General features: G+C 41.2%; 1 protein-coding gene across 2 annotated transcripts in view; it reads right to left on the bottom strand.

The window, feature by feature from the left end:
* Window positions 1-828: 828 nt before the first annotated feature.
* The window catches only part of wnt7bb (wingless-type MMTV integration site family, member 7Bb), a 44,888-nt gene continuing 19,076 nt past the window's right edge, over window positions 829-26,640 (bottom strand). For both annotated transcript variants that reach the window (XM_077568477.1, XM_077568475.1), the window contains exons 3-4: window positions 6,003-6,274; window positions 829-2,164 (exon numbers count right to left, since the gene is read on the bottom strand). In XM_077568477.1, coding sequence (XP_077424603.1) covers window positions 1,685-2,164; window positions 6,003-6,274 — 752 coding nt within the window. In that variant the 3' untranslated portion in view covers window positions 829-1,684. The remainder of the gene's footprint in view (window positions 2,165-6,002; window positions 6,275-26,640) is intronic.

Here is a 26,640-nt window from a genome sequence, read left to right as displayed (position 1 = left end):
TACTAACACAAAAAACTGTGATGCTTTTATTTAAATTTATAGAACGTGTTTTCTTTTCATTGAGCGACACTAATATGTAGAAATTAGTTATCCATTAAATGATTGAAGATGATCTAATTTCATTGCCTGTGAGTGGATTTTCCTTATTTAAACACAGAAATATACTGCTTGAAAACAATTAAAGGAACAAAGTGCACCCTTAATTATTTTGAGAAGTGTGTATGCTATACTGCAAAATAAATAAATAAATAAAAAATCTGTGTATTTTGGGTTAAGCGATATTTAAAGTTAATAAACAAAGGAAAAGTCGCCATATGTCCTGTACAATGACGCTGACAATCCGACGTTTAACTAACATCACAAAAAGCTCATCTTGTTTTACCAAATACAGATTTTTCCTGAGCCCCACTTCTGCACATACTCCCACGCAAACCAAAATTATAGTGATCATCGTTTAGGGAGTTTTTTTTTTTTTTTTATTGGCAGTAAAAAGTGGCTTTGCACACTGAATGAATGAATGTCATTGATTGGTGGTTTGATTGCAATCTTTCTATTGTTTTGAACTTTGATGACGAGATTGCTGATAAACGCCGAAAGACCTGAGCTTTAAGAAACCAGAGAAAGTCTAAAGGTAGGAAAATTTAACATTCATATCCTTAGGTGACATCAGTTTTTTTACCCTGTGAAATATTTCTCGTCGTTGGGAGTGTTTCAGGCCAGACGATAGACTGCAAATGGGTTTATGCTAATGTCATGTAACGTTAAGTGAGTGCGTGGGAGGCAACTTAAAGGTCAGCGACGACATAAATAAAGACGTGCCTTTGCGAGTACTTTCCAAACGGGGACTTTTATTTAGCACGACTGAAGAGAAAGTATCAGTGCAGCACTCGACAACAACATCCAGCTTCCAGGAACATTCCCGCCGCTCCGACATCCAACAAGACGTAACTGCGCGCCAGCAACGGAGCATGAAAAAAACAAACGATGCAAAACTTAAATAGAGCCAAGGCGTTGGGAATGTGAGACACGTTTTAACCATGCTCTTTTGAACAAGAGAAGATGAGGTGTTTAAGGGTCGGATGGGGTGTTCAGCTTCAGTCAGAGTTCATAAAGTACTTTCTTTACACTTAGTACAAAAAAAAAAAAAAAAGACATCTCTACCTGTTAGTGCTTCGTTTTTTTTAAGATACTATTACATAAATAAACAATTTATTTTTCAGTGTTCAGAACAGACAGTTCCAGTGTGACTGGAAGACTAACATTAACTCCACCATATTCCAGTTGGCAGCAGAGGCTTCCACAGAGTTCCCCGCTCATATATATATATATTTTTTTTTTGGTACACCTCAACGCACCTTGCTTACAAAAAATGTGTCCCAACGTGCGCCCCAGGGTCGTCCATGTCCACTTCAGCGCTCAAAAAAACCCCACCGAGGTTTTTCGCAGAGCCTCTTGTGGGTCTTAAAAATTCCCAGAGTGCACTTCTCACCTGGGGTAGGAGCCCGTCCCAAATCTTGCGGTCACTGCGTACATTCTCGAGTGAAGTCGCCTACTGGTAGTTTGCATTTTACTCTGTGAAAAGCAATTTAAAGATTTCTGTGTGCAAAACGATGCCGTGAAGAGCAGAGAGTGTCAATGGCAAAAAAATCTCTCAAAATTGTCCTTATCTGGTGTCTCTGGTCCTCTACTTGCAGGTGAAGACCTCCGTCCGCTCGCTGCACGTGTTGCACTTGACGAAGCAGCACCACTGGAACTTGCAGTTGCACTGCCACACTTTGGTATACTGGTGCGTGTTGTAGCCCCGCCCGCAGCACATGAGGTCGCAGCCGTCCGTGTGCGGCGAGGTGCGGTTGCACAGGCGGCCCTGGGTGCCCACGCTGCCCGTGGCCGCGTCCTCCTCGCAGTAGTTGGGCGACCTCTCGATGTACACGAGGTCCGTGTCCATGGGCTTGCGGTAGCCCTGAGTCTGCTTCACCTTCAGGTGGCTGGGCTGTCGCAGGCGGTTGGCCCGCATCACCTCCACGTGCACGGCTTCGTTGTACTTGTCCTTGAGCACGTAGCCGATCTCCCGGAACTTGGGGAGCGTCGTCCAACACGTCTTGGTGGTGCAGGAGCCTGAGACGCCGTGGCACTTGCACTCTAGTTTCATTCTTTCTTCTAGAACCTGAGGAATGGAAGACATTTGAGATTAAACTCAGGTCTACATCTATGATCTGTACAAGTCATGTCAGAAGAGATCCCGGTCTGGATGGATTCCAGGCGTCCGTCCGTCCGTCTTCTTCCGCTTATCCGGGGTCGGGTCGCGGGGGCAGCAGCTTTAGCAGGGAAGCCCAGACTTCCCTCTCCCCAGCCACTTCAGCCAGCTCATCCGACGGGACCCCAAGGCGTTCCCAGGACAGCCGAGAGACATAGTCTCTCCAGCGTGTCCTGGGTCGTCCCCGGGGCCTCCTGCCGGTAGGACATGCCCGGAACACCTCCCCAGGGAGGCGTCCAGGAGGCATCCAAACCAGATGCCCGAGCCACCTCAACTGGTTCCTCTCAACGTGGAGGAGGATTCCAGGCGATTTTTTTTAATTTAATTTTATTTATTTATTTATTCTTATCACAGTGGCCCATCGCAAAGCAAATATTCACATTCCCTTTCATTTTTACTGGATTACTTAGTAACAAGTTTTACATTCACTTTTTATTGTGCATGTTTTCACACATAATTAACAATACTTAACTCTTTGACTGCCAAAAACGTTAAATAACGTTTAGTAAAATCCTATGGAGGAGTGCCAAAGACGTTAAAAGACGTTTGTTTCAAAACAGAGGTGAAACTAACCATTTTTTATTGTTGATTACTGAAAAACGGAATAAGGTAGAAACAAACTTTTTTTTCTGATGAAAGGTGAGAGTCCAATCTTTCATTTGGTAGTATGTGTGTTTCCATAGTCCAAACACATAATCTTCTGTGGACCTTGAAAGATCAGTCAAAATGCTTAAATCGGCTGGCACCCACGGCATCCCTTTTCTGAAAATGTCTGGCAGTCAAAGAGTTAAATTATAAAGTGAATGTAAAGCCGAGTAATGCCAGAAAATGTCTTGATTGTTGCATGTCGTGGGTATCGATAGCAGAATTTGCAATAGGGTTGGCCAATAAATAAAATTAATTCGATACACTGTCATTGAAAAAATCGAATCGTTGAAAAATTTGCTAAATCGTGAAATTGAGTTTTGACTTCTGGATAGCTGAAAAGCTGGAAAGCTGCTGTTCTTATGTTCTCTTACATCCAAATATTTTTGTGAGTTGTATTTTTGCACAAGTGGCAGAATGCTGGATGGGTGGTTTACAAGACATGTTTACAATCTCTACTAACTACTTAATTGTGGCACATAAGCACAAACTATGAATGTTGAGTTTATGTTTAAACTGATTTAGAATCAGTCTACATTATTGTTGTCTGAACAGGAATTATTTTGGAATAAATAAAACCTTTAAATAAATGTTTGTTGAGGTTATGAGATTAAAATCAATTTAAATCGTAATCACCCTGAATTAATGTAAAAAAAAATAATAATGGCGAGTTCATTTTTTGGCTATATTGCCCAGCCCTAATTTGCAGTCCATTAAATTCCTTGTCTCCCTGCATCACCTCAGCCAGGTGAATTCGAGCGGCCTTTTTTCCACCATGACCTTTTCCTCACAAAACGAGTCAGCCTCAATATCAAGATTTGCCATTGGTTACAAGAGTTATGTATAACATGTAGATTTTCACAATAACCCCCAAGACCGACCTCTGGATCCTCTCAGACTCATTGACTAGTAGCAATAGAGTTCATTCAAGTATTACTTAAACAAAAGAAGAAAAAATGAATGTATTTTTTTTTTCAGAAATTATATTAAAATAAAAGAAGTTTTGCTTGAATTGCATGGTGATGTGATGTCAAGTTGAGTAGGTAACAATATGGTGCCCACGCATGTCAATGTCCAGACAGCTCTGAGTGGAACCACTTGAAAGCCTTTGACAAATGACATGTCGTGGTTTGTTTACTATGAGATTTATTGAGCTTTTACCAAGCCGGATGTATGTGTGATGTAATGGTGAAAAGGTCTCTACAGGGGAAGATGCACGTAATAACAGTAAATCACCATATGGGCAATATGTGCATGTGTTACAAAACTACAGCTGTACTCAATTCAAAGGCAAAATGAGGAGAAATTGAAGTAAACATGTTGCCGTTGCATCATGTGACCATTTATTTGGCAGGGTGTGCTTTTTTTTCCTCCAGAGTGGATTTTTCCTGCCCCTTAATTATCTCTATCCAACAAACGCATGACACGGGAGTTGTTCACTGATTCTCTGCAGGCTCGCGCTCCGCTCCGGTCCGGTCTGGTCCGCATGGTGAGGATTTCCAAAAATGTAAAGAGTGAAAAGCCACAAGGAATGTAGCGCGCTGAAGTTCTTGACAAATAGATGGAAACGTCCACTTACGGCGTGTCCGTCAAAGCGCACACACTCCGCACATCACATGAAACGGAGACGGCTGATTTACGCACTTTTGAGAGCTTTTTATAACAATCCGGTCACAGTAAAAGTTCCTTTTTATCAGCTCGTTCGTCTGGATTTTATGACTATTACAGACCTTTTTTTTTTATATGGCATTTCTTGGCTTGTGCACATACGTGGGGAAGTGCGTAATGATGGACAGTCCACCATGAAGATGCTTTGGATGCTTTTAAGTAACATTTAGGGCCTGATTTTGTGGCCAGCGCAAGTCACTGGAAAAGTGCAGTCGAACTGGGTGAATTGGGGGGGTGTTGATTTGTTTTTGGGGGTTTTCCTTAAAATTTGCACAGGTAGAAGCGAGCTTAAGGGTTAGGGTTTGGGCCATTGTGCGGCAGTGTCGGATAGAACGCAGCTGACTCCCAGCCAATCGAAGCGGCTCCACGCATTTTCCAACAAAATCAGGACGGTCGAAGCGCACACATGCTTAACATCAAAGAAGCAGAAATTAACTCTCTGGGGTCTGGTCATGAAATTGGTGCACGCAAAGTCCTTTTATACAGGTCAACTGCAAGATCTCCTCTTGTAGATTGTGGCAAGACCCTTTATAATAAGGTGAGGGATTATCCCACAGGGTTGCCATATTTATAAATTAAAAGGCCGAACCTGTCTGCCTGCGTCTTGATCAAATCCACCAAAATTGTGTTACACCACCTGCACCACCACTTAGATCTGTTTTTTTTAGTCTAAAATAATTACTGCTGGAATGCCCAGAAAGGGGTAACGTGTCTACCAAATTCACAAACACGCAAAATTAGCCTTGACCCAGCTTGAAAATGAAGATGGAGTCTACTTTCTGTTACCAAATGAATTGTCAGGTGCATCGGGGAGCGCAGCATCTCCGGCCACGGTCCTAAACCTGACTAGACTACACTTGAAGATGTCTATGAAAAACGGGCTCACACTTTGGGAGTTATTTTGGGAAGTCTCACTGCAAAGACAGATTGCAACTACATATCCCACAATGCATTCATTTTCTGTTAGGCACCAAGGTACGTCCAGGTGGCAGAAAGTGATGAACTACTGCTGACTTGAAACAAAAATAATGACAAATACTGTACGTGTTATGTTTGGTAAAGAAGAAGAAGCATTAGAAAGCAAAGACTGTTGGCCTCAACATGCACACTAAATTTGCAATGACGTGTTACGTTCTGGCACACCGCTGCCGAGGCATCCTGCTGCGAATTCCACTTTTAAAAGAATCCATGCGGATCCATTTGTCAGAATAACGTCACTTCTTTTTTTTTTTTTTCCCTCACACTCCCTTGTCAGTCGGGGTGACTAATAGAAGAGCAGTGTTTGCAATACGGGCCAGCGTTAGAATGGAAAGAAACGGCAGTTCAGAAATATGACCACAGCCAAACAAGAATTTTTTTTTTTAATATTAGAACCTAGAAAATAGAAAGTAGCTCCAAGTATGTTTGTAAAAAATAAATAAAAAAATAAAACTACCTTTCTCCCCGCCTCATTGTTGTGCAAGTTCATCAGGCGACGAGGGGTCTTCTTAATCTCCCGGGCGTCGACGAAGCGGCGTGAGAACTCGATGCCGTACTTGATGTCGGCCGAGCAGCCGCCCCACTTCCAGCCCTCCTCCTGATTGTAGTAGCCCTGCTTCTCCCGGTCGCAGCCGCACTGGCTCAAGTTGCCCTGGCTGCACGCCGCCGTGATGGCGTGGGCCACGCCCGCGGCCGTGATGGCGTAGGTGAACGCCGCCTCTCGGCTGCCTGCGGGAGGGGAAACAGATGGTTTGTTTAGGAAACCTGAGGGTGTGGCGGATGTAAAAAAAAAAAAAAAAAAAAAAAAGGCATATTGGGGATCCGGTTGCACATTTATAGAAGGTGTCATGTTTTGGTTTTGTGGGGGTTGGGTTTTTGTTTGTTATGGGTGTTCTTGTTGTCTTTGTGGTTGGTGTTTTTGTCATGTGCTCCTGGTTTCTTCGATTGTCTCGTTATGTCTAACCACGTCCACGTGTGTGTGTGTCGAAGTAAGATGATTACTTACTTTTTCCAATGTTCATGATGTTGATTATCAAAACATACAATGAGATCAGTGAATTCAGGCATTTCCTTCAGGTTTTATCGTCACAAGCTTGTGGTCAGAGGCAGCCATGCCGCACCATGTTGGTTCTCATCTGCGTCGCCCCTCCCTCTGCTCGTCCCTAATATTCTTTTGTCCTTCCAAAGTCCCTCCTCTTTCTCGGCTCACCTCCCAGAGTCACATGATGTTAAACAGGAGATCAGATAAGAGAGTTGAGTTGTTTTTCAGAGAGAGGCAGACTTTAGTGGGGCCGGTAATAAAAACAAAAGGGATCTAATTAACACATTCGCCTCGCCCCCACCACGTGCCCTCAGGAATGTAAAAAGAGAAGATCACCCCCTGAGATCATTTGAATTCTCACACAGAACTACACTAAGTAAATCAAAGCAATTATGTCCAATTCTAAATAGTTATAACTAAATCAAAACAGTTATAATTAAATTGAAACAGAAGATGCACTTCAGTGTGTGTGTGTGTGCGTGCGTGTGTGTGCGTGTGTGACCAATCAGTGCCCTCAGCCACTTGTGTATCCCCAGGTGTTAGTGTCTGTTGTGTCGACGTTATGACTTTGAAAACAGGAATTTTAACTGCAGGACTAATATAGACTTATTTTGTACTACTGTATAATCTACACATAATCTCTATGATTGCTGCAAATCAGTAACAAATAAGTTGACGTGTTTACACCTTGATAAGACATTAAATGCCCTTCCCTGTTGCTTCCTGCACCTTTGCAAGAATGCGGTTTCCATTTCTGACCACAAAGCATTCCAGGCGCCGCTTTTAGGAGTGCAGTGTTGGAATTTTTGTGCGGTGAGAGCTGGTCTAGGTGCTGTCCAAAGTGCTGAATTCCTCAACGGTAGCACCTTGTGTGCAGCTACCCGAACTGCAAACGACCACCGTGTTCAAGTCCCGTTGCCTTACTAACAACGAGGCACTTTAACATCTCTTTTAACAAGTTTTTTTTTTTTTTTTAATTCCCTGGCATCCCTGCCAGCTTCTGACCTCGTGAGGCATTCGGGTTGCTGTGACCTCACAATTACACGTTTGTCAAGTTTCAAGACGATGCAATGAGTGTGAGAGAAGTGACGAAGTTTATAACTGAACAAAAACGATGGTACTGTTAACTTAATATATTGTGGCAATCACTGCAATCAAACAATTTTTGAGACGTTCGCACCTGTGCAACTGTAGTCATAGCAACATCAAGCTCCCTGGAGGTGGTTTTATAGCCTTTAACCTTAAAGGGGAAGTCACACTAGTCTAAATACGGTATTCTGATTTCGTTAGTGTAATGTGAGTTAAGCAGCAAAATCCAGCCTTTTTTTTTCAACATCAGAAGGCGGTCATTTTGCCACTTGCTGTCGAGTGAAAATGACTGCCTTGGAAATTAGGAAATTTTCAACCAAGATGTGTCCTTTAATTAGCCTCGCAGGTAAGAAAGGCCAATTTAAAGGATGACGAGTTGTCAATGCGCTGTTTGCTGACCAGAGGAAGCAAAAGAGAGATGTCTAAGGAGATTAGAAAGCAAATTATAAAGGAACGTTAAAGGGGAAGTCAACCTTAAACATTTCTTGAAAATAATATGTTATATGTGACCTCACTCGTCTAAACATGACATTCTGATTAATATTACATTTGTGGAAATTGGTCATGAAGCAAAATCCAGCCGTTTTTATCCATTTCAGGGGCAGCCATTTTGCCACTTGCTGTCGACTGAACAAGACATCACAGTTGCTCAGGGCTCAGACAACAACCAATCACAGTTCACCTGTTTTCTGAAGATGAGTTGTTACATTTTCACACACATGGCCGCCCCATGAAATGGATAAAAACGGCTGGATTTTGGTTCATGAATCATATTCCACAAATGTAATATTAATTAACTCTTTGACTGCCAAAAACGTTAAATAATGTTTAGTAAAATCCTACAGAGGAGTGCCAAAGACGTTAAAAGACGTTTGTTTCAAAACAAAGGTGAAACTAGCCATTTTCTATTGTTGATTACTGAAAAACGGAATAAGGTAGAAACAAACTTGTTTTTTCTGATGAAAGATGAGAGTCCAATCTTTCATTTGGTAGTATGTGTGTTTCCATAGTCCAAACACATAATTTTCTGTGGCCCTTGAAAGATCAGTCAAAATGCTTAAATCGGCTGGCACCCACGGCATCCCTTTTCTGAAAACGTCTGGCAGTCAAAGAGTTAATGATCAATTTTTTCCTTTTTTTAATTAAATGTACCATTTTGGTCATCTTCATACTACTTTTCTAGTTGGAAAGTTGAAACCATTGCTTCTTACAGTGAATATTTGATATTCTTTCATCAAAACTTTTGGTCACTTTACATGTGATTGAATGAAGGGCCAACCATGTAACCATGTAGTGTAGTGGGTAATATAAAAAAAAAAAAAAAAATCCAGAGTACAATTACTACATAACGCAAGACAAGGTGCAGTCATAAACACAAGCTGAGCCCGAGACATCCCAGAGTCCTCAGCTACTCCCCTCATGGCCACAAAGGCCTCTTGTCTAAAAATGCCTCTTCAAGTCAAAAACAGACCGAAGGCTATGACGGCACCGGCCTCCCTTCAATCATTCATTCACCCGGCCGGCTCAGAGCAGCAGAAACAATGACGACCGCAAAGCGTTTCAGGGCGTCTTTTGATGTATGTTGTGTAATACACTCGCTTGCAAATATTTGTCTGTCTTGGCTTTGGAACGCATTTGCTCACAGAAGCCCATCAAAGTCATGTCGGCTTCCATGGCAACACATAGACTGGAGGAAGTCCACTTGCTTACTGTGCAGCTGTTTTCCATGTCATTTCCTCCTCATTCGCCACCTCTTGTTTGTAATCTCACAGGCATTTTTTATTTATTTTTTTTTAACTCTCGAAAGTTATTTTCGCCACCCGGTAGTTTCCTAATAGCGCAACCGCGGGCTTGCCCGGTTGGGGACTGACGCACAACCTCTAGCCGCCACGTTAGTCTGTGGTGGTGAGACGCACCACCCAGTCGACAGAGTCCATAAGGGATGAACGCACACACTGACTCAACACATGTACACTATTTCACTAAAGTGATTTTTTTTTTTTCATGGCCCACTTGAAAGATAAGACATTTTGCTATAATTTAAAGAAGCCAGTCTATAGTTTAGAAAGCAGTATCCCATTCAGAATAAATCAAAATACAGTCATTAATGTCTAACCCGCTGCCAACAAAAATGCGTACACCCCTAAGTGAAAATATCCAAATGGGTCCAAAGTGTCAATATTTTGAGCGGTCAACATTATTTTCCAGCACTGCTTAAACACTTAAGATGATATAAGATGCACTGTACAGCCATTAATGTCTAAACCGTTGGCAATAAAAGTGAGTACACCCCCATAAGTGAAAAAGTCCAAAGTGGGTTCAAAGTGTCAATATTTCGAGTGGCCAATATTATTTTCCAGCACTGCCTGAACACTTACCACGATATGGGACGGTACCATTGAGTCATAGAAGAACTAGTCCATCCTTAAAGGTAGCTTCCTCGTTCACAAAAATGAAGATTGAGTCAGGGGTGAGCAGGCGGTTCCAAACCAGAACTCTGAATGTGTTTGTCTATGTCCTTGTTAACTCATTCACTGCCATTAACGGTTATAAATGTCAAAAATCATTTTAACTATTTATTAGTTAAACAATTTTTTGCTACTTTTGTTGACAAGAGTATGAAAACCTAGAATGTTTTTATTGTACATTGCCCCTAATTTTTAATAATGAACCTGTCAGGCGATTCCAATTTTTTATTGTAATTAATCGCATGACTTCACTAGTTAACTCACGATTAATCACAAATTTTATATCTGTTTTAACTGTACAATATTTTTTTTTATTGTACACTCATACTCTTGTTAACAAAAGTGAAAAAAGTTAAACTAATAGAAATAGTTAAAATTCATTTTTGACGTTCATAGCCGTCAATGGCAGTGAATGAGTTAATTAGTAAGCTACTTTTCGGTTCAAAAAGAAGGATGGCGGCTAGCATGCGCTTTTGTGGGTGGAGGTGGGGGGGGTGGCGGTGATGACTCAATTCGTGATGACTCACAAAGAGTGCCCGGGAGCACACACTGACCTCCGCCAAGGTTGATCAGTTGTGAAAAGCGGTGTGTGCTCATTTATATTTTAAAAGGCCACTTCCTGGATGAAAGGAAAAGACCATATTTGATTCTTCTGGGATTGCTTCGGCTGTGACTCAACGTGTGTAAATCGCAGTGTACACACACACACTATTTGCCTTTGATGTATGCATTCATTGTGTAAAAAAAAATAAAATAAAAAATAGATCCTTCCTGGTTGGTACATTAGGAACAGGCAGACAAGACACTAATAAGATTAATTTTCCGTTGTTCCAATGTGACTAGTGGGGCATTTCAAGGCTTAAACTACAAGACAATATTTTTATTTTGATCACATTAGCAATACATTTACAATATTTTCTATACAGTTTATGCATTTTTTTGCGTTCAAATGTTTATATTGTGGTTAAACAGGAAGTCAACACCCCAAAAAATGTTTTGACAATAAGCAGAACCACTAGCCTAAATATGGCATTCTGGTTACTAATGTGGTTGTGGAATATGAGTTAAGCAGCAAAAAAAAAACCTGAGATGGATAAAAACGGCGGAATTTTGCTCATATTCCACAAATATATTAATCAGAATGTCATGTTTAGACTAGTGAGGTCACGTATAACATATTCTTGTCAAGAAATGCTTAAGGTTGACTTCCCCTTTAAAAAGTGTTTTATAAAATGCGGGAGGGTTTTTTTTACAGCATAAACTATATATATATATTTTTTTTAAAAATTGGTTACATGATCTGTGCACTTTTAGATTTATTTTATAAATGTAAAGTGTGTTACAAATAAAATATATTATTATTATTATGATCTCACTACGGATATTTATCCAAGTGAGCCCAGAACATAACTCCCATGATAAACAAGACATCACCGTTCACCATATTCAGAAATAGCCATATAAACAATTAACTTGTTTAATTTCCCACTTGTGGCCTGGGAAGGCACTATACTATTTGTATACAAGCAATTAAAAAGTCATTTTTCAAACATACGTCCCCTTAACACCACTTGAAAACTGACGGTTTGTTATTTGTCATTCCTCGGGTGCTGCCTCGTCAATCACAAAACAAATCGGACTTGTTCCGCCCAAATCGATGCAGAGTTATGGCAGACCTCAATCCCGAGTTCAGAATTTGCTGCATTCGCCGCCAAACACAAGGGTGGGGTGGTGAAAAATCCGACCACAACACTGTTTTGTAACAGCAACGCGCCTTTCCCCGTGTTGATGTGCGTGCAAGTGTACTCGCCGTGCCCTTAGCGGAGGAAGGGCCTTCTTTTGGCGAGGAAGCCACTGCGGAGAGAAAAAAAAGGCACCCGGAGAATTCTCGAGAGGCTGCTGGCCCCAGCGTCCTGAAAGCCCTCCAGGAGGAACCACCCTGGGGTTGCCTCGCTTGCTGCCAGTGGAAAATTGGAGTGACCAGAAAAACCTCAGTGAACTTGGAAACAAGCGAGAGAGAAGAATGGCGGAATATTAAAACAGATGTCTAATGGAGTTTAGAGGCAAGTGTCTGGTACGCTAAGCGAAAAGGGGGGATGAAACGGGACCACATTCTGAGCTGGTTAAAGGTGGTCGTGATTGGGGTTGCAAATTTGGGGGAATTTTCAACGTTGGAAACTTCACAGGAGAAATGACAGGAATTTATGGGAAACCCCTTATATCGCGAGTTTGAGTTCTATTTTTGGTGTATTTCCACTGTTGACCACTAGATGACAGCATTTAGTTGAAGACAGTGCACATTTGAAAGAAGAACAAAAATGGTATTATAAAAAAAGTATTTCAGCACAACATAATTAAAAAAAATAATAATTATTGAAAGTCAGGCTGTAGATTCATTTTATTATGGCCGTGATTATAGATGTATATTGTAAGATGATAAGTTAATTTTGTTAGCTTGGGAAAAAAAGGACTTGTTTACTGTAAACACATTGACAGATCAGTATACAATATCTTTGTGTTTATCCATCTCACTCAATATACTGTATGTGCTGAAATGCATATTATTTTAAACGTTGTGTTTAAAAAATAACCACAGTACTTAAATAGGGCACTTATGGTGGGGGTTGTTTGGAATATAACCCATTTTCATGTTTGTAAATATGGAAAAATAGACATCCCAGTTGTATTTATAAACTTTCTCCTTGCATTTTTAGGTAAGCTATCTAGCTAGCTTTGCACAGATTTCTCTTTTCTCCCTGACATTATATTCAAGCTTTGGAATATTTCCAAAATTCCTCAGTTTAACTTCCGATGGAAATTTACCACAACTTTTTCACCCCTTTGCATCCGTAGTCATACATGGGCATCAGGCTAAAACTTCGCATCCAAGTGTAAGTGACTAACCCTGACGGAAGCCTCCATAAGTGCTGACCACAGCATATTGGACACCTGCCTGCCTATGCGGCGATGCCCGTGACGTCAGTGACGGAGGGAGGGGGGGGACGCAAAAAGATGTCGCGGCTCGCCACCGGAGCTCCAGTCTGGCTTTTTTGGAGTGCCACTGGGACAAATTTCTCATGACACGGCACGGGAAGATTTACGAGCGTCGACACTTGTATCGGCGGGTGGAAGCAGCGGGGCCCGGCTGACCTCAGTTGGCCTCGCTGTCCTCCCCGCCTACAGGGTACGGTCAACTCAGAGCTGCTGACACAAGGGGGGTGGGGGGGAGAAAGGAACTTTATGGTGCTGTTTTGCCAGCTAAATATAGCAAAGGTGGCTAAAGTACTCACACTGTCCACTTAAGTAAAAGCACAGATACTTAGGCCACAAAAGACTCTGGTAATAGTAGAAGCATTGATTTGGCTCAATTTAAAGAAACTAAATAAACTCTTGAGATGCATTTCAGTACAAAAGTAAAAATTGTGTTTTACTCTAAAATATAAAGTATGTCAAATCAAGTTTTCCCATTTTAATAAACACAATTTTTATTGTGTATTTTTAATAAAGAAAATTAGTCCTGTATTATATAAAAACATATTGACTCAGAGAATAGGCGAGGCCATAAGTCACACGAGCATGTTACGCTAATTGAAGCTGTCGACTCTTTTCCTATATTCGTATTTAGCGGTTACTTTCCACTGTAACGTGGTTTCCACTTGACTACACTCCTTGAATTTACTCCTCCACCGCTAGCTTCCAAGCTGCTAGCAGTTAGTGGATAGGGGTTAGCAGCCTGCGATTAGCGGGACTAGCTGCTAGCAGCTCAGAAGCTAACGGAAAGGGGGCTAACAGCTTGCGACTAGCTGGGCTAACAGGGCTAGCTGCTAGCCGCTCCTTTTCTGTCTTTATAAAGATAACAAAGCTTAGTTTGAATTGGGTGGCATTCATGTAACAATATGTTCATTATGTTTGTAGGCTAGTGCTGCATTATCCTGAGAGTTGTTCTTAATATGTTGCCACTTTCCATCAGGTCGCCAATGCATATAAAAAATAAAAAAATAAAATCGTGAAGATGAATGAAATGTAGCAAGGAAAAGTGGGGGAGAAAAGCCAGTACAGTGGATGAAAATGGCCCAGAGGAGATTTGGTTAGACTGCAGTGCTGTGCAAACACATGCATAAACGCACACACACACTAACTGTAGTACCCAGCAGTGCTGCTGAATGGCCTCCCTGCCTGTTGATGGAGCCGTGAAGGGGAAAGCTTTTTAAAGGCCATCCCGGACATGCACTCACGACCTCGACAAACACACCCGTGCGCGTACACGTACACTCGCAGAGCTATGAACTGGGAGTTTGTGCAGCTCAGAAAGCACATGCAGAGCAAACAAATGGCACTGCAGTGAACAAAGGGGAAAGTGTCACCTGCTGGTGGCCGGGAGTCTCTACACCTGAGCTGACTAAACACGACGCATGACGATAAACATGTCCATAACTGTGCAAAATGTGCCAGGAAATGTCATACGCCGTTTGTTGTTTGAATGACACCTTTCACAGGTTTTAGGGTCGTACTGTTGCCATACTGCAAAGTTGGCAGTTCATCAGAAAGAATGGGGCAACCTATGGCCTGCCAAAGCATTTTTAATCCTTAAAAGTAACAACTTGCGTTATTTGTAACACACTGAAATGATTATAATCTAGGGTAGGATGTGGCTGACAACTCTGGGTAAAAAGCAGAATACAACCTAGACTTGTAAATCCGTCACACATATTGACATAAACATCAGTCTTTCATCTTTAGTATTTGTCCTAATTAGGGTCACGGGTAAGTTGGAGCCTATCCCAGCTGACATTGGGAGACAGGAGGGCGACATCTTGGACTGGTCACCAGCCAATAGTAGTTGACAACAATATTCAAAATTAAATCCAAACCCTCAGTCTTAATTTAAAATAAGAAGAGTCGCTTTTCTTTGTCCATTTTAAGGACAGAGTTATGTCCAGGCATGTGCTGAGATAACAACAAAAATATTTGCAGTATCATGGTATTAAATTTACAGCTCTGAAATGACCTTTAAAAAATATATTTGGGTAAACAAAAACAGCATTTTTTTTCCATTGAACACAATCTATTTTATTTTCAAACAAAATGTAGAATATTTGTTACAGAAGAAACACATACCATGTTAAGTTTAAATAAATAAATAAATAAATGTTAATAATGTTCTTCTGTTTTAATTCTTCTTAGTAAATCACAGTGTCCAATCACTGGCAAACTATTTTTAGAACAGACCTGGAGGCTACTCATGTTGTCCTTAGGGCTAACTAGTACCCAACACATTGACACATTTTCTTTTGGTTTGATTTTTATTTTTAAAGACCTAACGCATTGATCAACAGAACAAAACATATGTTTGTATATGTTCGCAGGCACAGCCTTCCAGGGTGAAGTTTGTATGCTCTTTCTGTGCTCGCGTGGTACTCCATTTTCCTACATTTCAAAAACAAGCACATTAGGTTCATTAAAGAATAAATTGTCCATAGGTGTGAAGGTGAGTATGAACACTTGTGTATATATGTACGACGGTCCCTGCCTCTCGCCTAAAAGTCAGCTGCAATAGGCTGCATCTCACCTGCAACCCTAATGAGGACAAGCGCAACAGAAAATGGCTGCCTGAATCCTGTTGTTGCTACATACTTGCTGCATACTTTGCACTTATAGAACAAGCATGTGTGAGGCCTGTGGGCCATAAACGGACGGCTCCAGCACTTGTTCTGGCCTGCCATGCAATTCTAAAAACTAATAAAACCTTGGAGAAAATGGCAATTCTTCTTCACTTTTTACAGATATCGCAGGCCTTTATTTTCACCAAATCACTTCTTAACTTAAAAATAACTATTTATTTGATATTTTTTGGTCACTATTTCCCATGACTTCTGATTTCAAACTCAATTTGCGGTTAAAAGTACTGTACATGCAACAACAACAACGAAAGTTGTGGATACATGACAGTTGAGGATATACAGTAATAAAATGAAGTGATTATTCATTTATATGATTTGTGCAGTCTTTGTACAGTCTGAGAAAGATAACTACAATTTTAATTTGACTCCCATCAAACTGAATAATAACTAGAGCTGCAAGGAGCCATAAAGGGCTCTCACAATCATGGCCACGTTGGGGTACTGGCATGTTGGGGTACTATCACATAGGACAAGAACCCTTTAACTCATTCACTGCCATTGACGGCTATAGACGTCAAAAATTAATTTGAACTATTTCTATTAATTTAACATTTTTTCCACTTAAGAGTATGAAAATCTAGAAAAATATATTGTGCATTTAGAACAGATATAAAATTTGTGATTAATCGTGAGTTAACTATTGAAGTCATGCAATTAATTACAATTAAAAAAAATATTGCCTGACGCGATAAAAAAAAAAGAGAAAAAATCATAAAAAATTAGGGCTGTCAGGCGATTAAAATTTTTAATCGTAATTAATCGCATTACTTCACTAGTTAACTCACGATTAATCACAAACTTTATATCTGTTCTAAATGTACAATTAAAAAATTCTAGGTTTTCATACTCTTTAACAAAAGTGGGAAAAAAAATTTAACTAATAGAAATAGTTCAAATGAATTTTTGACGTCTATAGCCGTCAATGGCAGTGAATGAGTTAAAATATAAATGTTTTTGTCAGGCCTCATGTGTATGTAAAGTTTCATTAATTATTAAAATATGACCTCTGTAAAAGGCCAAAAATGGTGCGCAAAATGAATTCAAAATGACAGACTTCCTGTCAGGTTTAGCCTATGGCTACAAAGATATTTTTTTTTTGTAGGACATGGTCACAATGGCATGGGATCAAACCCATAACCTCTGCGTTGGGAGACAACCACCATACCACTGAACCACTCCTACTTTGTGTTAATATATTGCAGGTGTCAGGTGGATTCCTCGTACCTCAATTTTTGGTCTTGGACACACAAGCAATATGTTAACTAACAGTTAGTCCGGCATAGCTCAAGTGGTAGAGTGGCTGTCCTCCATGCTGAAGGTTGTGGGATTGTTTTATTGTTGTTGATGTGTTTTTTTTTTTTGTATTTTACTCTCTTCCAAGTGTAAAGTTTACTCTTTTTAGAGTGGGACCAAATTTTTTTTAAAATACAGAGTAAAATTTATTGTACAAAATTTTCTGTGTGTATAAATGAATTTTTAGCGGTCATATTTTAACAAACTCCTCCTACAAAATGTATCCAATCGTCTTCAAACTTGCCGTGTTTCATCTTAAGATGTTTTAAATGAAAAGTTATGGAAGGCTTTTTTTGAGGGTCTAAACATCGGTGAAAATTCGTGAAACTTTGCACATACATCAAACCTGGCACGAACATCAATATTTTAGAGACTTCTTGTGCAATTTTCAACAAAATTTTAATGAAGCTTTTTGACGATTGTATGTTTCACCTAGATCTGCTCGGGCCCTAAAAAAATGGGTACAGTATTGGATGTTTTTTTTTGTCTGCAGTATGAAGCCCCTATTTCTAAAACTTGAACCCTCCCACATAAGCAACAGACAATATATTGGAAATGTTATTTAAAAATCAACATCATCGACTTCAGTTTCCACATTTCGCATTAGAATAAACAGTCCCAATGTGGCCGTGCCAGCGCTGACACTGTGTCTCCACGTCTGAGAGGCTCCAGTCGAAAAAAGGGGGACGGCAGGAAAAGTCGCAGGAAAACCCTTCGTTTTGTGTAGCGTTGGGCTGCTACTGTTTTCCGTTCCACGTTCTCTGTACGGTTGCTATGAACGTGCAGTACGCTCCCAGCAAATTACAGACAAAGTTGCGGTCCGTGAGGTTTGCAGCTCGAGTTATTAGCGCAGCCTTGTTTCTGTTACAATAAAAATAATATTGTTTTACCAGAAACATCCGGGTCCCACGTTCTGCTTGGGGGGAGTGACACGCTCGTGGCCCGGCGGCACACACCACAGTCACCTATACGCTAGACTGGCGGAATAGCAATGAAGCTAAGACAATCATTCCCAATGGAATGGTGAGAAGTGGGCCGCCTCCCAAGCTGAAAAGATCGAGCTGGCAGTAAGAATCTCCTCAAATCCCCCCGAGGTGGTAATGGAGCTGTCGGACTTGTTAAAACAGGCACGGGAAGCGCCGATCCGTCGCTTTTTGTCCCAATAATGAGCTTGAAGCACAACCTCGCCTATACAGAGCTGGAAACGTACTGTTAATATTACAAAAATAAATATTCATTAGATCCACAGATATAACACGAAGGATATCAAACATTTACCCTTCAGTATTTACAGTAGAAGGATTTGTGAACCACTACACTACCATTAACCTTCTTTGTGAACACTGAAGCCAATTTTAAGTCATCAAAGAACTTTGGATTCACCTTCATCTCATCTGTCACTTAATTGTAAATCATCAATGAAATACGGAGTGAGAATTGATCCCATACCAGCTGTACTAATGCCTGCTCTATGAACCACTACACTACAAATGGCACCTTTTGTAAACATTGAAGACAATTTATTGTTGTGAATACATTCACCACTCAATCGCAATGTGATTGTCAAGAGCAGTGAGCGTGAAACAATGTCATGCCAGCTATGTGAATCACTACAATAACAATGACCGGTTTTGTTACATTGAAGACAATTTTGAATCATTGATGATCATACACCCAGGACATTGCAATTGTCAATCGGGGATTGTGAGGGAATTCTTCCCATACCGGCCACACTCCAGTCTGTTATGTGAACCACTACACTATCAATGACTGTTTTGTTAAATTTAAGACAATTTTGAATCATTGACGATCATACACTCTGGACATTGCAGTTCTCAATCGGGGATTGTAAGGGAATTCTTCTCAAATCAGCCACACTTCAGTCTGTTATGTGAACCACTACACTCTCAATGACTGTTTTGTTACATTCAAGACAATTTTTAATCATCAATAAACCTATGATGCACCCTGGACAGCGCAGTTGTCAATGGGAAATGTCAAGGAATTTATCCCATACCAGCCACACTTAAGTCGGTTATGTGAACCACTATGCTACCAATTACCTGTGTGTTTTCTTTTGTTTTACACTGAAGGCAATCTTGAGTCCTGAATACCTTTGATAGCTGGAATATATCATCAACTGTTCATTAGTCACATAATGGTGATTGTGAATTTAGCAGTGAGGGAGAAACAAATCCACGCCAGCTGTACTAAAGTCCATTATGTGAACCACGGCATTAGCAAAAAATAATTTTTGTTAACATTAAAAATTATTTCTGGTCATCAATTAGCCTTGGATACTTATGGACTACATGTGAGATTGCCCAGCAGTCAATCATAGGGGTGATTTTCAATTGGTGGAATGAGTGGACTAGTATCCTGAGATAGTATTTAAGTCTGCTATGTCAACCACTACGCTATAATGCCCATTTTGTAAATATTGAAGACAATCTAGAGTCGCCAGTGAGCCTTAGAGTCATACACTACACCCTGGACTGTTTGCTGTTACCACAGATTTTGAAAGGGGCAATAAGTAGTGCATGAAACGCTGCTAGTCGAACCACTACACTATAAATGGTTCCTTTTGCAAACACGGTAGACAACTTCAATCTTGCGTAAACCTAAAATACACATTTCTGGACTTTTGGAGGAAGCTGGAGTACCTCGAGAAAATCATCCCTGCACGGATTCTAACCGAGAACCTTTGTGCTGTGAGGCAGTTCAACTAACACTTCACCACCGTTCCACACTTGGTCCCCGCTTGACCCCCCTGTGCAGCCCATCACCTAAGTGGCCCAGTAGCAGTGTGATTGTTGGCACATGTAAATGTCCAGCATGTAGAGAATACAGTGATTGTGCGGAACAAAGCGTGCTGCGAGATTACAGTTGATCCTCTCGCATCCTGCTTCCTCCAGCGTCTAGCGGCGCTGGCAGACACAGACGGACGCAGATCCCACCGATAACACACCGCCGCAGGGTAGGATGAGGGGAAGGGGGGGGGGGGGGGGGTCCACAGAGCAACCCCCGGGGGGGCCGCGTCAGCAGACAGAGGAGAGAAACTCCCGACTCACCCGCGCACTTTGAGAGCGAGCTAATGAATGAACAAGGACGGCAACGCGTGGAGGCGGAGGAAAGGAGGTCCCGCCCTGGATACGGCCACACGTCGTGGGATGCGGGAGATGACCTTTGGCCAGCCCACTTACCGGATAACAAAGAGGCATCCCGCTCCGATATCTGACACAGTGAAAGGAAAGCCTGCACACACGAGCGCGGTGTTTTCTCTGGCCTGCACGCCCAGGATGGTCAGACAGGATCGCGAGCGACCACATGATGATGGGCTGAAAAATAGGCCTGCGTCCATCCACCGCCACCGCCGCTCTTCCACCTCTGCACAATGCACGCATCATTACCACATGTTCAGCCACACGCTATCAGACAACTGAGTCTGCGTCGGTTCTCACAGCACGGCGCTGTAATACTAACCTGACCCGTGAATCATGCCTCGTAAATGTGGAGAAGAACGATGTTTGGAGAAGGGGAGAAAAAAGCAGAACAGCAAGTGGCCTTCAGTCAGCTGCTTTGAAAATGTTCCTCGGTTTTGATCAAACTACGGCAACCAGCGATCCATTTTCTGTGCCATTTATCTTTGTCAGGGTCACGTGGGGCAGGAGGCAAACCCAGCTGACTTTTGGGTGAAAGTCTGCAAGACAAACTACACCCTGGACTGATCACTAGACAATCTCAATCTCGGCCAATGTTGGGTGGGATAAACTCCAGAGCAACCGTAAATGAGCACATGTGCTATAAAAAAATGTGTTCAGTTTAGTTATCCCAATACATTTGTTCAGAAAGAATATGAACATGACTTTCAATCAAAATGGAATGTGACCCTGGATATTTCTGACAATTTGGGATCATTTTTACCTTCTTTTTTTTTTTTTTTTTTGAGAATTTTTGTCTGCTCACCTAGTGACAGTTGTGGAGTGTACAAATGCATTTAAAAAAAAAATTTCAAAACAATAGCATTATTTTTACACAGCAGTTGTAACGCGCTGTGGCTGATCGGCCATGGACGACGCAGCTGGACCGGTGACCAAAAAAACGTACTGGAAGTCCACAGGCTCACTTAATTAAAAAGAACCAAAAAAAAAAACTGCGGGCTTGCCGGCGCCACCATGCGTCACAATAATCGTACTCGTCCGCCGCGTAAACATTGATAACCAAAACGAAAAAGTGCTGCATATGCCCAACGAAAACAAGGAGGCGCCCCCCTGTGGCGCGGTGCCACACTGTGGATAAGAAATCTGCATTCACTATTCGTTCACTGTTTAACTGGTGAGGTACAAATCAACTCTAATTGTATTTTTAGCACACAAAAAAAAAAATGCTATTTGATCATAATGGTAAATGGAGTGCACTTACATAGCGCTTTATCCGTTTCATATTCACGTTTTTGAAAACATAGCTAAGGGTACACAGACGCAACCGTGTCAAACTACGGTTTCCCTTTTTAGTTTAAAATGACAACCTTTAACCTACACTGACCAACGGCAGAACCCAGGGTGTTCTTTTGGCCCAATTTTAAAAGCACCCGCTTGCGTTATGCTAGTCGCTAGCCGATTTCCATATTTTCGTACATTCCTCACATCCCGAAAGTAGACTTTCCAGCCGTCTCAATACTTTTGCCCATGCAGCGAACACATCAAACAGACTGTAAAGACGACGTCGACTTCAATACAATATCCGTGTACGTGTTTTCAACAATGTCAAGCAGTCTAACTCAATACTTCAACTCTCATTTCCTTTTCCTTTGTCAGGCCGAGGAAATAAAGCATGAATGGAACATAGCGGTCATTTAAATACATTTCACGTCCCGTTGCCAGTTCATTATTAGCTTTCGGTCGGACCGCACTTGTCATACATGCGAGGGTATGATTTGACCACAAACGGCCATCAAGTGATTCCGAGAAGAGGGCGGCCGCTCCCATAATGCATTTCAAATGTGCGAGTATTGTGTCGCGCTCGTGACCACTGCTCGCAATTAATGGCGACTCCCATAACAATAAAACGGCAATTACGTGGAAAGTAAGTGCATGTCTTTCATTCGGCGGGACAATTTAGGAAATGATGTACATTTTTTATTCACTGCATGTCAACACTTGGGCCTTTTTTCCCCCTAAAAAAAGAGGCCAGGCAAATATCAAGTTAGCATCCAGAATGAATCCAGTCAGTCTGTTTTGCACTGATCGTCGTCCTCCCGTCTCAGTCTATCAGCGCTGACCTTTCCCCTCCATTGCATCCCACCGGCCGGTCTCCAGCAGCTCTTTCCACACAAGTGCGTTTCAATGAAGGCGCTGACGTAAACATCCTTTATCTGACTGGACGCACTTTTTCTATTTTTTTGGGCCCCTGGCAGGTGGATTCGCCCACCGGCTTGCGGATGGCGGAGGTGGATGAAAGACAAGAGCTGCCAGGGAGTCGCTACAATCGTGGGAGGGAGGATGAGGAAAATACAGACGTGAACACGCCTTCTATTGTCCGGACGCGCTCGCATTTAAGTGCCCACATTCCACTCATTATGGGAAGATATGCCGGTAAAGTCGCACAGAACTTGACGCATGGCTGCACACTAGACTTTAGTTGAGTCAGAATCATGCACGGTAAAAACTAAAATTGGGATCACATTTTTGCAACCTGAATCTGAGTCACTCGATTTTGACTATCTGCTTATAACAAATCCCAATGCGTTACGTCGCCAATGCATTAAGCGGAAGTAAAAATGTGCATCCAAATTTTCTCAACCGACTTACCGGTGATTGTTATTTTTTTCAAATAAAGGTGTTCCCAAGATATTCTAAAAACACTGCGTCAAAAATGGACAGATTTACCACTTGGGTTAATATGACCCAGCTTTCTGTTTCGTTTTGTTTTTTTTGCTTTGTTTTTGTTTACAAAGCAAACCAATACTTTGGGGATTGTTCTCTCTAAAAACAGTTGGGTCAAAAGTAACCCAATTATGAATCAAAAATGGACCGATCTACTTCATGGGTCAATTTGACCCAACTTTCTGAGTTGTTGGGTCAAATTGACCCAAATAGAGGATCGGTCCATTTTTGAACCATAGTTGGATACATTTTGGATCCAACGGTTTTTAGAGTGTTTAGCACAAAACTACCCCATTTTCGGGGTTGTTTTGAAGAAAACGACTACAATTTGTGGGGTTGTTTTGCAAAAAGCGATCACATTTTTGGGGATGTTTTGTACAAAACACCCAATTTTGGGGGGTTGTTTTAAACAAAATGACCCATTATTTGGGGTTGTTTTCTACAAAATGACAATTTTTTGGGGTTGTTTTCTATGAAAGTACACAATTTTGGGGGGATTGCTTTATACAAATGATCCAATTTTGGGGGGATTGTTTTATACAAACGATACAATTTTGGGGGGATTGCTTTATACAAACGATCCAATTTTGGGGGGATTGTTTTATACAAACGATCCAATTTTGGGGGGTTGTTTTGTGCAAAACAACCCAGAAAGTTGGGTCACATTGACCCAAACAATTATTGGTCCATTTTGTCTACTGCAGCATTGGTTTCAACCGAGTAAAATAAAACTAGGATGGAAACAAAATGACATATACTATTATCACATATAATATCTTAAATCGACAAACTAAAAGCTAAACAAAAATATATCAGATGCTCCACTATAGTACAGTAATGACATAAAAATCTTAAATAGAAAATGAATTTTCCAGGCACCCTAGAGCCCATACATAGCTCTGCAGTAAAAACGAAAAATGATACAACTTCATTCATTTCAAACGATTTTGAGGATTCCAGTTTGAGAACCACTGATACTAAAAATGATGTACCTTTCTTTCATGTATCTCGCGTGTGTGCGCAGCTATACGAAGCACCTCAACAGCAGCCATTCCTCAGCAAAGCAAGCTGACCCGCACAAGTGCAACCGCATCCATTCCTTTCTTTGCTGACAGGCAACATCAAACTTGTGTAATAGCTCACCACCGGCACAACAAAACAAAGCCCTTTCAAGCTGGGCGAAGCCCGAGCGAGGCCGGTGACAAACTGGCTGGAAAGTCAAACAGAGGGTAACCGGAGCGCTGGGTTTTATGACGCTGGTCTTTGATGCTGAGTGTAGCCGCTGAAAGGCGTCCATTTTCACCGACATCAAGTGCATCGCTATTTGAAAGAGTGCAAATAGGTCAAAATGTTCCTTTTAAGATGAGTTTTAAAGAGCCGCAACCTGAGTGCAAAACTGCTCCACTGTTGAATAAATGCAACAGGAGTGCTTTTTGAACATCAGGTGAGGCCAAATACTGCCCACCTAGCATCTCTCAAAACAAATACGGTGTGGGGCCCTGTTATGCGAGTTTTGCCTAGCACAGAAAATCATCATTTTGTTTCTATGATGAAACATCACAATTTTAGCAATTGGATGTTGCGGAGTGTGCTGTGAGAGAGAATCAGGTGTGCCACAGGAAGTTTTACTTAATCAGCGAGAAAATGATTCTTCATTTACAGTGCTGCCTTGAGATAGCAGATATGTTTCATGATTACGAGCCCTCGTTTGGCCGATTTTTGGCTTTGACTTGTGAGCGCAGCTTTGCGACATAAGCACTAGAACTTAACTCACTTCACTTGCCAAAATATCAAACAATACACTCTAAAAACCGTTGGGTCAATAAATAACTGGGTCAAAAGGGGGCCAACCCACCTTTTTAGGTTATTCATTTAACCAAAAATGTTGGGTCATATGGATAACCACAAAATAACCCGAACATTGGGTTGCTTTGTAGGCTATTAATTTAATTTGACCTAACTTTTTTTGTTAAATAACTCAAAAAGATGGTTTGGTCATTTTTTACCCAATTTACCCAAAAAGTTGGGTCAAACGAATAACCCACTTCACAATAAGCAGCACTTTCGAAAATAGTGAACAGTTATCGAAAAAAAAAAAGCCAAAATATCAAACAATACACTCGAAAAACCGTTGGGCCAATAAATAACTGGGTCAAAAGGGGACCAACCCACCTTTTTAGGTTATTCATTTAACCCAAAATGTTGGGTCATATGGATAACCACAAAATAACCCGAACATTGGGTTGCTTTGTAGGCTATTAATTTAATTTTACCTAACTTTTTTTGTTAAATAATTCAAAAAGATGGTTTGGTCATTTTTTACCCAATTTACCCAAAAAGTTGGGTCAAACGAATAATCCACTTCACAATAAGCAGCACTTTGGAAAATAGTGAACAGTTATCGAAAAAAAAAAAGCCAAAATATCAAACAATACACTCTAAAAACCGTTGGGTCAATAAATAACTGGGTCAAAAGGGGGCCAACCCACCTCTTTAGGTTATTCATTTAACCCAAAATGTTGGGTCATATGGATAACCACAAAATAACCCGAACATTGGGTTGCTTTGTAGGCTATTAATTTAATTTGACCTAACTTTTTTTGTTAAACAACTCAAAACGATGGTTTGGTCATTTTTTACCCAATTTACCCAAAAAGTTGGGTCAAACGAATAACCCACAAAGCAACCCAACTTTGTGGTTTATTATTTAATTTTACCCAACGTTTTGGATTCAATAACTTCAGTCCACTAGCTTAATGCTAACACTAATTAGCATCACTGTTGCAGTCTCATAAACCCTTTTAGCAACTGAACACAAACATTGCAGCATTCCCACCACATGTGTGCTGTTATTTCCAGATTGCTTTTATAGATTTAACAAAGCCTGTTCATTGATACGCAATGCCCACAACCAATAAGCCACATTCGGGACCAAGAGAGAAGCTAAATTGGCTACTGCAGAGGAAACAAGAGACGCGCTTTAACTGGCGGTTTCAAATCTCCCTGCTGCCTTAAGCTGTTGTTTGTCACTTGCAGCATAATAAAGAAGGCAAAAGACTTTGCAAAATCCACGCAAGCATTTGGACACTCAAGCCAGGGCAACAAAGGATGGGCTCAGCCTTTGAAAGCCAATCACCTGTGTTGAATATACAGTAGAAAATCAACACAGATTGAATTCCCGAGCGCTAACAATGTGCGCTCTATCTGAATGCAAACCGGCGGTTGATGTTCGGCTCCTCGCTCGCAATCCCAAACTAAGACGGGATTCACATTGCGGGGGGAAAGGTTTAGTGTTCATCATTAGAGGGATTTGAGTTTATAACTTAAATGGGAGCGGAACAGCTTTTCCCTTGCATTTAATTATGATGATGATGGTTTTGGGATGGAATTGGAACATTTTTTTTGCAGAGGTGTATTCCATGATTTCATACGTCTCGCTAAAGAATTCCGTAACATGCTACACTTTGACAATTTGAAGTAACACGGCAAATACTGGAAAAATAACGCAGGCGAAGATGTTGATGGCAGGTGTTTAAAGTGGACATTTTTTTTTTCCACAGTGTGTATAGCACAAGGGAATTCTTCGCTCATGTCTGTGGTCTCCCGCGGCGACCGAGTGGGAAGCTGAAAAAATGCT

The sequence above is a fragment of the Vanacampus margaritifer genome, chromosome 6, assembly GCF_051991255.1.
Source record: "Vanacampus margaritifer isolate UIUO_Vmar chromosome 6, RoL_Vmar_1.0, whole genome shotgun sequence".
NCBI classification, from domain to species: domain Eukaryota; kingdom Metazoa; phylum Chordata; class Actinopteri; order Syngnathiformes; family Syngnathidae; genus Vanacampus; species Vanacampus margaritifer.
This window is presented reverse-complemented; position numbering and strand designations above follow the sequence as displayed.